Genomic DNA, 12,325 nt, shown 5'->3' with positions numbered 1-12,325 from the left:
TAAACCTTTAAAAGAGACTCTTTAGTTATGGCAAGCAACTCTTCTAAGGGTTGGACACTCCAAAATCAAACCATTATTCTCTAGTCTTGGGTAGTGCCATAGCCTCTGTACCATGGTCTTCCACTGTCTTGGGGTAGAGTTCTCTTGCTTGACAGTACACTCAGGCAAAATATTCTATTTATTCCTGTTCCTCTTGTTTTTGAAGTTTTTACAGTTTACAATATATAAAATATCTATTTTAATGTTACCATTCTTAAAATAATTCATTTTATTTGTTTATTATTTCTCTTGTAGTTTATTTATTTCTTTGTTTCCATTCCTCATTGGGCTATTTTTCCTGTTGGAGGCCTTGGGCTTATAGCATTCTGCTTTTCCAAATATGGTTGCAGCTTCGCTAGTAATTACTGTATAACAATAATGCTGCTTACTGGGGTTAATACATATCAACCTGACCAGTAATTAAGAACTGCTCCTGAACTATCAATACTATAGCAATGTTAACCTTATCTTAATGGATTATCTAACATAATAGAATTTCTGTAATGGGGAGGGGGGCAGTGACTTAAGTATAGGTGTTTTCTGAAATTTACTTTCACCAAGCCAAACTTGTTAACCCTTTTTCCCCCAAAGGACGTACTGGTACGTTTCATAAAAGCCATCCCTTTACTCCCATGGACGTACCGGTACGTCCTTGCAAAAAAATGCTATTAAAATTCTTTTTTTTATATTTTTGATAATTTTTTGAGAAAATTCAGGCATTTTCCAAGAGAATGAGACCAACCTGACCTCTCTATGACAAAAATTAAGGCTGTTAGAGCAATTTAAAAAAAATATACTACAAAATGTGCTGGGAAAAAAATAACCCCCTGGGGGTTAAGGGTTGGAAATTTCCAAATAGCCTGGGGGTGAAAGGGTTAAGCTACAACCCTAGTTAGAAAAAGCAGAATGCTATAAGCCCAGGGGCCCCAACAGGGAAAATAGCCCAGCGAGGAAAGGAAATAAGGAAAAATAAAATATTTTAAGAAGAGTAACATTAAAATGAAAACCTCTTATATAAACTATAAAAACTTTAACAAAACAGAGGAGAAGAGAAATGAGATAGAATATTGCACCCGAGTGTATCCTCAAGCAAGAGAACTCTAACCCAAGACAGTGAAAGACCTTGGTACAGAGGCTATGACACTACCCATGACTAGAGAACAATGGTTTGATTTTGAAGTGTCCTTCTCCTAGAAGAACTGCTTACCATAGCTAAAGAGTCTCTTCTACCTCTATACTTTTCCTATGTTTATAATTCCTTCTCAGATGGGTAAGAAGAACAAGCTTATCAGATTTTAGCAATTACTTTGGGATGACGCTGATAGGCCAATGACTTTCTCATGCTGACCACAGACTACTATCATTTACCAACCATCAGATACATTATCACTGCTTGGGTAAACAATGGCCAACATATCGTCACCCTGATAAACTAACTGCCTAAGTCATTTTCTCCACTTGTTGGGGTATATATATATAAAAAAAAAAAAAAGTCTCATTTCCTAGTTCTTTATATCATTGTCTTGAGCTTCAATTCCCAAATTCCAATTCACAAATTCTTCTGTTAAGAATTTGTGAATTGAAGCTCATGACAATGATATAAAGAATTAGGAAATGATAAGGTTTTTTTTTTTATTTCCCAACAAGTGGAGAAAATGACTTAGGCAATTAGTTTATAAGGGTGACGATATTGCAGTGGAAATTTATATATTTCATTTTCTTTTTGTCAAACAATATTCATAGAATCAAAGATTATTTGATTTTTGATGAACAAATAATGTTTAATACTATGAAAAACAACACATTTAAAAAGTACAGTGATTCAACCAATTTATCAAATACAAAAGTGCATGTATATAAATGATAAGATATTGTAATAGAATAAGGCATCAGAACCAAAATATAAGTGCTGCAAAATCTGAAGCATGTACAAACTGTAACAGCAAATTCCATAACTGACCTGTTTTGGATGTTTTTTCTTTATCGAAAGATTGATTGGGAGGTACAACTTTGTCAGGAGAACTTCTTTCCTTGGGGATCACTGAAAGGAATTTTCTTTTGGGAAAAACTGCCTTAGTCGATTGGTTTACAGAGGTGAGGCCATTTCCTGAGAACCCTTTAAACAGGGCATCTCCGGAGTTATCCGCTTCCCGAGCCACAGCTGAATGCTGCTTGGTGAGGCCTTCCAATTGGAAGCCTCCTTGTCGAATACCAATTTTGAGTTGAAATGGCGGAAAGGCGTGAGTTGCCGGAGATAAGGGAAGAGTTTCCTCGCCGTGCTTGGCTGGTAATAATCGAAGAGCACCGCTGACCACACCTTGCTGTTAGGAGAGAAATATTCATATTGCTTATCACCAATCATGATTCTACTTGCATCCAAACTAAAGCTAAAGCAGTACCACTACAACCTCCTTTAAATATAAATTTATCTAATTTAAAAACAAAATTCCTCCCAAGTGCAAAAATGACTAAATAAAAATAAAGTTATAGTGACAGCATTGGATAACTTTAATCTTTGATTAAAAGGCACATGCGATGATTTTCCCTTAGCGAGTGGTGAAAAAAATTACATATTTCTGACAATAGATGAGCACCTATTTGGTTCTTGCTCTGAAGAAAAAACTCCTAAATACCTTTAATAAATAGTCACAATACTATAAACAAGCACTATTATTATTTACATTCACTTAACCCTAAGTAAACAAAAAACCTGGAAAACCTTAAATATATCTAATATTATATGTTACAATCATACCACCTGTACAATACCCTTCACTTTTTTTTTAATTAAAGGTGTTCTTTCTAGCAAGAGCAAAGTTTTCAGTTGAATCATTTTAATTCTTGCTAATATTATTCCTTACTGGTATCAAGTAAATCCATTATACAAAACATAAACTTGAAGGCAATTAAGTTATTAACGAGAAAAGAGTTAAGTTTAGGTCATGCATGGTTAGCCCTAGCTCCTATGACCTCTATTAAATCCAGAAGAACTGTACAGTATACTTGTTATACCTCTGAATGAATCTGAGGCCTATTTCAAAGGACACTTATAGTCCATTTCTTTTATCGATGCAGATTTGCACCGACTCGCAGCGGTGCCCTTTTAGCTCGGAAAAGTTTCCTGATCGCTGATTGGTTGGACGAGATAATTCTAACCAATCAGCGATCAGGAAAATTTTCCGAGCTAAGAGGGCACCGCTGCGAGTCGGTGCAAATCTGCCTCGCTAAAAGAAATGGACTATAAATACATTAGACCCTTATGTTCAAGCATACTTTCTATTCAATAAGTTAATACTGCAGAGATCGTATTCACTTGCACCTCATATAAATATAATGTATGTTAGTTTACTGTATGAGATTAACTTCGTTCCATTGCAACCCTGAAATAAGAATCAAATGAAAAATATGACCAAAAAAAATATATTATAATTGTGCTGCAATTTACTAATAAAAACATGAAGATTTTCTCATTTATGTATACATAAAACTACAGCAAGTAAGCACTCAATAGCTTTCCATATTTAAAGGATAATCTTTTGTACCCTACTTTAATGAATAAAAAAAAAAAAAAAAAGATGCACTGATTAATGTAAACCTGACCACTAATTATAGTAGATTTGCAGTATCCTGTACTGAATTAATACTAAAATATTACAAAATAAAAATCCCTGAATAATTAGCAATCTCAGCGGCTAATTCAATGCAACCCTATACTGTAGTAACAAAATTGATCAACATAGCTCCTAAAAAGGAAATAGCCTATCATGTGGATTTTATTATTACAGCACTGTATAAGAAAATATAAAAAAAATCACATCATGGGCCTTTTAAATGAAATTGATGCAATGCAAACAATTTTGCGCTTAAATTTCTAAACTTCCATCACTTGCACTGCACACTGATCATAGCTACAAATTCACATTGCATACAAAATAGAAAGCATGCAAAAAAATGCCTTAAGAGTGATCTAATGTGATACAGACTATAGATTATAAAGAAAAACCAACCTGGGGAAAAGAGAAAATGCAAAAGTGAAAGCAAGTTCAAGCCAAAGGGACTATAGAGAGAGAGAATACAGTTCCAAAACTATTAAGCACTACCACCTCATTAGTGTTGAGGTTGACCATCTTCATCTTCTATATGAAGAGATAGAGAGATAAGAGAGAATGTTCCTGGTCTTGAGGCCCTCGATCCACAACCGCTACAGCTCATCATCATCTGGGTGTGTTTTATTCTCCATGCTGGATTGTGCTGGCTAGAGCTTGACTGGCAGGGGTAGTCAAGCCTGGCATCTCGACTGCCTACCAATATTCCGGGGGGGGGATGAAAAGTTTGGGGTATGGCCACCTCCTCTACTCATTTATCTTAATGAATTACGTTAAGCCGATTGGTTGTCTTCAAGTTTCATGGTATAATTATTCCAAAGAATCTCAAACTTGCTATTCAAAGAAAATTATTGCTAGATGATAATCAGTGACTAGATAAAAGTCTAGACATAACATACATGCATGTCAAAGTAACTGGCTACTGATTATTATAAGCCTGCCAGCACACCATTTATTGCTGCTTATAATACATACTTTAGTTTTGAAGTTAGAAAATTTTCATTTAATAAACTTAGTTAGCAAATCAAAATATAAAATAAAGACAAAATGAAAACCAAGCAACAATAAATGTATGACCACTAAATTGTGAACAGCACTGCTTAAAAAATCATAAGACACAAAACTAAGGAAACAAGGTGGTGTAGGATATGTCATGCAGGATAATTAAATACTCCCACATGATGCACCACTTATAAGCTTAAAAAAAAACATGGTAATGTTAAGCCAAGTTCTTGGGTAAAGCTGTGAAATGAATATGACAGGTGATGTGCAGCTGTTCACAAAATCATCACGTGTGAAGGTGAAAACCACAAGTTTGGTGCTGTTTTACTGATGTTTTATTTTAGATGATAAATTGCAGGCAGAACAGTTAAAACTAATCTCCCTCCCATTAAAACCAGGAGTGCAGCTTTTGTTACAGCGCTAATTAACATGAAGAAAAGCAATAGCAAAACATCAGTGAGACAGCATAGATTGCGGAGCAGATCAACAGCTGGCAGTTTTTTTTATTTTTTTTTTTTTTCAGGGAAAAGTTTCTAGAGTAGGTGGCCGCCCACACAAACTAAAACACGTACCGCACTCGATGGTTTGGACACAGAGCCTTGTGAGGCTCTAGGGCTGGCAGGTGCCCTACCAGTCACTGAAGACTGAGACAAAGACTCAGGTGGCATCCCAGGGTGCAAGCCAGGGCTAGAAGCCCCAGCTCCTGCCACGACTACAGGAAGGGAAGTTCCCTGGGAGATGGGCTTGGAGCCTGAAGCAGGCAACTCTTGCTGAAATTCTGGCGGCGGGGGGCGCTGAATCCAGTTGTACTGTCTTCTCTCGACTGGAACTCCCCATCTCTCCAACTCTAAGTACTGTATTCGTGAGACAAGTTACACCAGTATTCGTCAATATTAAATCGAGTGTGCTATTGTAGGACCTGTAACATAAAGTCTTAAATGTCATCAGGAAGATGACTTTACCTGAACTCAGGAAACCAACCCCGCAGCGTACGACAACTTGATGAGGAGACTGAAAATATTGCCAAAATAATATGTCACGTATGTCAGTAATCTGAAAAATGAGTGAGGGCTGGGAAATTATCGGAGAGGATGACGGAACAGAATTTGGAAGACAAGGGTATAACACACCCAGGCACAATGGCTTGAACAAAAAAATAAAAGCTTACCTGACTCTTCAGCGATGAGTAGCAATCCTTACAAACCACAACAGAGTGTCCATTATCTACTACCATGCCACCTGCTGGTCGGTTGTGCTCCTTCAAGAATGGATAATCCTGCAATTAGAAAAAATAAGATGCTTATAATAAGATATTTAAGGAAACCATATAGAACAAATATAGCAAACACAATTGACAGAAATCCTTCCATACAGTGAGAAATATTGTACATTACTTTAATTTTGTTACAACTTTTATTTCACTAGCTTTCCTTTCGTGGCTAGTAAAATCAGTCAAAAAAGTATATTTTTCCTAACTGTCTATCTTTGGCTTAAATATGTAAATTAGGAGGTGAAATATTTAGTAATTTCTTTGTCCTGTACACAAACAGATCAATTTAAGCCATTAGAGAGCAACACATACACAAAACCTCAGCAAAAATCTACTATGAGATTCAGGGCCTCTGTAACACGGTTTTTTGGACTTTGCTCCTTATCAAAGCATCGGATGTAGGTGAAAGTTGACATATGTAAAATTTACAACCACACACAAATTTTGTCAGCATTATCAATAACCTAAACCAGATATTTTTAATTTTTATAGAGTAAAAATGATGTAGCCGACGCCATGGCCAGTGATAACGAGCCAAGAGTTGAAAACATTCATTACGTAAGCAATGTAAACACCTTTTGACAAAATTTTGCCCCGCCCATCCACCAGACACCCATTCACCTTGTTCCATCAGCTCTGAAAACCATATGTCAAGAATGGCTAACATGATTTGGAATTGCCCCCTTGGTTGCAAAACTGCATTTGTCTTACGACTTGCAACTTTATACAGTCAAGAGAAAGCCCGTGGCCATATTTACTATAGCCTGAATAGGTAATTATTCAGTTTTTAGTTTAAATCCAATATTTAAGGTCTGATTTGTATTTAGCGTAACATGATTATAATATTTGTAATATCATTCAGGCTTTTGAACATTTCCATTAACTATTCACTATGCCACCAAGAGAGAGAGAGAAAGAGAGAGATTGTATGTAGACAGTCTTTATATATATAACTATTTTTGTTAGAATAAGAATTTTGTGCTAAACTCTCCATCAGACCAACAGATCATCCGATATAATTTTTTTTCTTCTTCTTAGGCCGTACGACCATATATGTTTTGGGCATGACTGCATTTTGTAAATAAATCAGGAATAGTTTTAGGAGTTTTATTTGTACATCTAATTGGAATTTATAGAAGTAAAGTGAACATAATTCATTTATCCTTTAAAATAATTACTATATGTAGCAAAACAAATAATAGTAAAGATGATAATGCAATAAAGGAATGATACCATACTTTATCTTTAGCTTCAACATCGGCAATAACATACCCAGTTGCCATAATTTGTCAGCTTAATGAAATAACCTATCATCTAATGTTAAACTTAATTTCTGAGGAGGCCATGGCTTATTGCACAGTGAAAAAAACATTACAAAGACTTTATGAATGGCGGAACGATACATAAATGTGGGTGGGGTATCTGTGCCGCAACAGTAGTATAAATGAATTAAACGTTTAGGCCAACTGCTGGGATCCTTGAGGATCATTTAGCACTTCTTACAACTACTCGAGAAATGAGTTTTTATAGCCAGAATTTAAATTTTCTGATCCAACAATGCCCATGATAGCCTTCAGTGTTATCCTGAATTATAACCAGGCCAAAGTGGGTGGAGCCTCATGAAGTCATCACTCTGACGATAATTATTGGTGAAGGTTTAAAGCCAAATACGGTACTGTCTATTTTTTTTTCTACAGTAAATAGGTAGGTAGATAGACTATAATTAAAAATTGCATGACATAGGATATAGCAGTTATCAAATCAAGCTTGTCTACTACGTTTTTGAAAATTACCAACTATTCCCAACACCTTGTCAATCTGATTGTGACCTATAAAGTAGACTGTAATTTCTTAGGAAACTTATTTTGGGAGTTAGACAAATAATCGAAGTGTTTTTGTATTTATTAACATATTTTGTTGGTTTGTTCATGATGACAATTATCAGTGGAGAGGTTTCAGAGTTCATAAAGGTGTACTGCTTTGCTTTTATTTAAACTTTTGTGTCATTGTTGGCAGAGGTATAGCCTTCGTTACGTATAGCCAATCATCTATCGAGAAAGAGGGAAGAAATGCCGTCATAAGTTACGTAACGAGTGCGTTCGAAACCTTTTCTCTGAGTAAGTTGGTCCGTCTTCAAAAAACGTCACTTTTACATTATAAGTACCAAAATTATTCAACCTACGTAATGCAGAATATAGTCAAAATTTATGTGTCGATATAATGTGCATTCTGAAGAAGCGTTATATTTATGAGATTCATAGATACAAAATTATTACGGAAAAACCGTGTTACAGAGGCCCTGAATCTCATAGTAGGAAGTTTGCTAAATTGGACTATGGTAAACTATCTCAACCTAAAAAGAATCTTCACCAAGAAATGGCCTTTTCAAGAATTTTTTCTTTCCATTTTGATATAAAGTGGACTCTGCATTCTCAGCCACCCAAACAGTAAAGATCCTGAACATAATCGAGTTGATAGAATGCATCTGTTGAAACTACTGTAGTTTCCACCCATAAAAAAGGGAAAGGGAAGGGGGGGGAGTGGAAGTTTATAAGAAAGTAAAAATCTTCCCGTATCAGATAGACCTGATTCCTTTATTGCAGATGGGAGAAGGGATATCAAGATGCAGTATGTTATGTCACTCCTTGAATTTCAATAATATTGGTAGGTAGTATGTTATCCAGGGCATCAGCTACCCATCAAAATGCTACTGCTAGAAAGTTATGGGGTTTGGTCTATTCTTTACAGATTCTCTTCTGTCATCCTACACCTGACATCACTGAGATTACCAAACAATTCTTCTCTCACCCAAGGGATTAACTACTGCACTGTAATTGTTCAGTGGCTACTTTCCTCTTGGTAAGGGTTGAAGAGACTCTTTAGCTATGGTAAGCAGCTCTTCTAGGACACTCCAAAATCAAACCATTGTTCTTTAGTCTTGGTAGTGCCATAGCCTCTGTACCATGGTCTTCCACTGTCTTGGGTTATAGCTCTCTTGCTTGAGGGTACACTCGGGCACACTATTCTATCATTTCTTTTCCTCTAGTTTTATAGTTTACATAGGAAATATTTATTTTAGCTTTTTTACTGTTCTTTAAATATTTTCTTTTTCTTTGCTTCCTTTCTTCACTAGGCTATTTCCCCTGTTGGAGCCCCTGGGCTTATAGCATCCTGCTTTTCCAACTAGGGTTGTAGCTCAGCAAGTAATAATAATAATAATAACACTGCCTTTCAAACACTTAGTTATCTTAATGCTAAATTGTGTACACTGTTTTAAATCAAGAATAGTAGTATTGTAATACTGTAGATCATAGTGCCTTGAAAGCACTCCTTGATGTGAATAGTTCTGAATAATGACAATAATTATTACATGGTACAATATATATATAATTGAGATTATATTGTAACTAGAGAATTTATTTAGGGTGATGGTGGCCTATTGGAAGCATCCCTGCCTGGCATTTTGCTGGACGGGATATGTGTGTGTGTGTGTATATATATATATATATATATATATATATATATATATATATATATATATATATATATATATATATATATATATATATATATATACACACACACACACACACACACACATATACAGTATATATCCCTTTTCTGGGCTCCGACCCAAGTCGCCCAGTGAAATGCTCCTCTAGCACCATTTCTAAGGTATATAACTGCTATATATTACCAGAGAAAAAATTGCATAGGGATGCCAGGTTGAACCCAGCTCGCTCACCTATAAAAGGTGTCGATATATAATACTGGGGTGTGATAAATCACAACCAGAGGCCTCGCACCATTTAGATATCTCCTGTCAAAATCCCCGAAGGTAAGAGTCAGGGCCATCCATACTAGATTGGTTTGCTGTGAGTTTTCAGAGTAAAGTCTCCCACCATCATCAATTCGCACTGCCTACCGTGGTGATGAAAACGGCCAAATTCAAGACATGACTTGGATATATCTGAGGCCGTTGTCCTGCAGTGGACTAGAGAGCTGACCCGCGAAGAACAAAATTCAAGGTCTGATCCTATTTCATTAAACTTTTTTTTATTAAGAAGTATAGATTTACAATTCTTGAATTTATATTGTATATGTATGTGTATATATATATATATATATATATCATATACTTATATGAATAAAATTTTGTAATTAACAATTGTAACTGACACAAGAACATTAAAATTCCCAAAAATTAAGATATTCAATTTCTAGTCCTATATAAAAAACTGGCACACAAAGTTATTCCTCTTTTTTACTCATACTTCCAGTGGAAGATTCCTACCAATTTCTACCTTTCTTAAAGGAAAGTTCCGGGTGGATAGGACTAAAACCTCTTTCTGTAGGACTTGGGTAGGACCACGGTCTAGGTCTATACCTAGACCATGGGTAGGATACGGCTAAAATTCCGGATTGTAAACTGAAGAAAGAAGTGGACACTTGATGGAAATTTTTTTTATTATTATCAAAATCATGGATTACTTTGTGCATTCTAATCTTGATAACTAATCTTTCATACTCAAGAAGGAATAAAAAAAACTATATAAAAAACATAGATTACGTTTTTGTTCCATTGCTGTGCAAACTGTGTTAATGTACAATTTTTTTTTCTGCTATGTCATACGCTTTTCAGCATTTCGTTTAGTGAAGGTTTTTCAATTATGCTTATTTCTGTCTTATCTAGCACGAATGTTTGGAGAGAGAGAGAGAGAGAGAGAGAGAGAGAAAGGCTGTTAGACCTCCATAAACGTATTTTCGAGAGAGAGAGAGAGAGAGAGAGAGAGAGAGAGAGGCTGTTTAAACCTCCATAAACGTATTTTCGGTGGAGAGAGAGAGAGAGAGAGAGAGAGAGAGAGGCTGTTAGACCTCCATAAACATATTTTCGAGAGAGAGAGAGAGAGAGAGAGAGAGAGAGAGGCTGTTAGACCTCCATAAACGTATTTTCGGTGCTGTAAATAAATCAAAATAATTTCAAAACGATGATTTCAACAACAGAAAAATAACTATATTCACATACAAAGAACCAAAATAATGATGCTTGAACATCTGAAGGTGATTCACCTTATGCCCGACCGTCTTGGGGAACACGATGTGGGTCACGTAGCTATCACACCCCCACAACTTTTTTTTATTTTTTGGTTTCTTTCGTTTAAACACAACCATATATAACAAGAACCAACCCTATACAATGAACAAGTTCTCTTGCTTGAGGGTACACTCGGGCACACTATTCTATAACATTTCCCTTCCAAGTTTTTATAGTTTATATGGGAGATATTTATTTCACTGTTGTTACTCTTCTTAAAATATTTTATTTTTCCTTGTTTCCTTTCCTCACTGGGCTATTTTCCCCGTAGGAGCCCCTGGGCTTATAGCATCATTCTGCTTTTCCAACTTGGGTTGTAGCTTAGTAATTACTAATAATAATATATGAAGGATATTGGGAGTTAAATGGCAGGACAGGATTAGGAATGAAACTATAAAAGATTACTCAAGTGCCATAAAGAGCATGCGGCTGGAGATATATATATATATATATATATATATCACGCTCAGCAGCACTGAAAGGCATAAAATACCCGATCTCTCCCCATCCATCAGGGGGGGGGGGTGAGAGAGTAGTCATACACTGGTGAGAGGGGGTTATAGTTAAGAAAGGGAGAGGGGTTGAGAAGGGTTGAATCTTTGAGTGTGGATATCTAAATATTTAGCACATGACGGGTCGCGTACTCTAGTAATAAATAAACAACAATATTTCTCCAAAGGAAATTCTGACTACTATTCTATCTTGTTTCTCTTCCTCTTGTTATTTTCAATTTTTATAGTTTATATATGGATGACTTATTTCAATTTTATTATTGGTCTTTAAGATTATCTTCTAGTTTTTCCTTATTTCCTTTCCTCGCAGGGCTATTTTCCCTGTTGGAGCCCTCTGGTTTATAGCAGCCTGCTTTTCCAACTAGGGTTGCAGCCTAACAAGTAATAATAATAATAATAATAATAATAATAATAATAGTTTAAGTTTTTATAGTTTATATATGGATAACTTATTTGAATTTTATTATTGGTCTTAAAATTCTCTTTTAGTTTTTCCTTATTTCCTTTCCTCACTGGGCTATTTTCCCTGTTGGAGCCCTTTGGTTTATAGCAGCCTGCTTTTTCAAATAAGGTTACAGCCTAGCAAATAATAATAATAATAATAATAATAATAATAATAATAGATTCTCTTCTAGTTTTTCCTTATTTCCTTTCCTCACAGGGGTATTTTCCCTGTTGCAGCCCTTTGGTTTATAGCAGCCTGCTTTTCCAACTAGGGTTGCAGCCTAGCAAGTAATGATAATAATAATAATAATAATAATAATAATAATAATAATAATAATAATAATAATAATAATAGATC

General features: G+C 35.4%; 1 protein-coding gene across 6 annotated transcripts in view; it reads right to left on the bottom strand.

The window, feature by feature from the left end:
• The window catches only part of LOC137624581 (uncharacterized), a 96,744-nt gene that overhangs the window by 11,739 nt on the left and 72,680 nt on the right, over positions 1-12,325 (bottom strand). For 4 of the 6 annotated variants that reach the window (XM_068355519.1, XM_068355518.1, XM_068355521.1 and 1 more), the window contains exons 3-5: positions 5,815-5,922; positions 5,219-5,500; positions 2,000-2,360 (exon numbers count right to left, since the gene is read on the bottom strand). In XM_068355519.1, the coding sequence (XP_068211620.1) occupies positions 2,000-2,360; positions 5,219-5,500; positions 5,815-5,922 (751 nt within the window). Of the gene's footprint in view, positions 1-1,999; positions 2,361-4,142; positions 4,341-5,218; positions 5,501-5,814; positions 5,923-12,325 lie in introns of those variants that run through there. The other 2 variants (XR_011040752.1, XM_068355522.1) reach the window with 2 other exon arrangements.

This window comes from Palaemon carinicauda, chromosome 31, assembly GCF_036898095.1.
Source record: "Palaemon carinicauda isolate YSFRI2023 chromosome 31, ASM3689809v2, whole genome shotgun sequence".
NCBI lineage: Eukaryota > Metazoa > Arthropoda > Malacostraca > Decapoda > Palaemonidae > Palaemon > Palaemon carinicauda.
The sequence above is the reverse complement of the archived record's forward strand: the minus strand, read 5'-3'. Positions and strand labels throughout refer to the sequence as shown.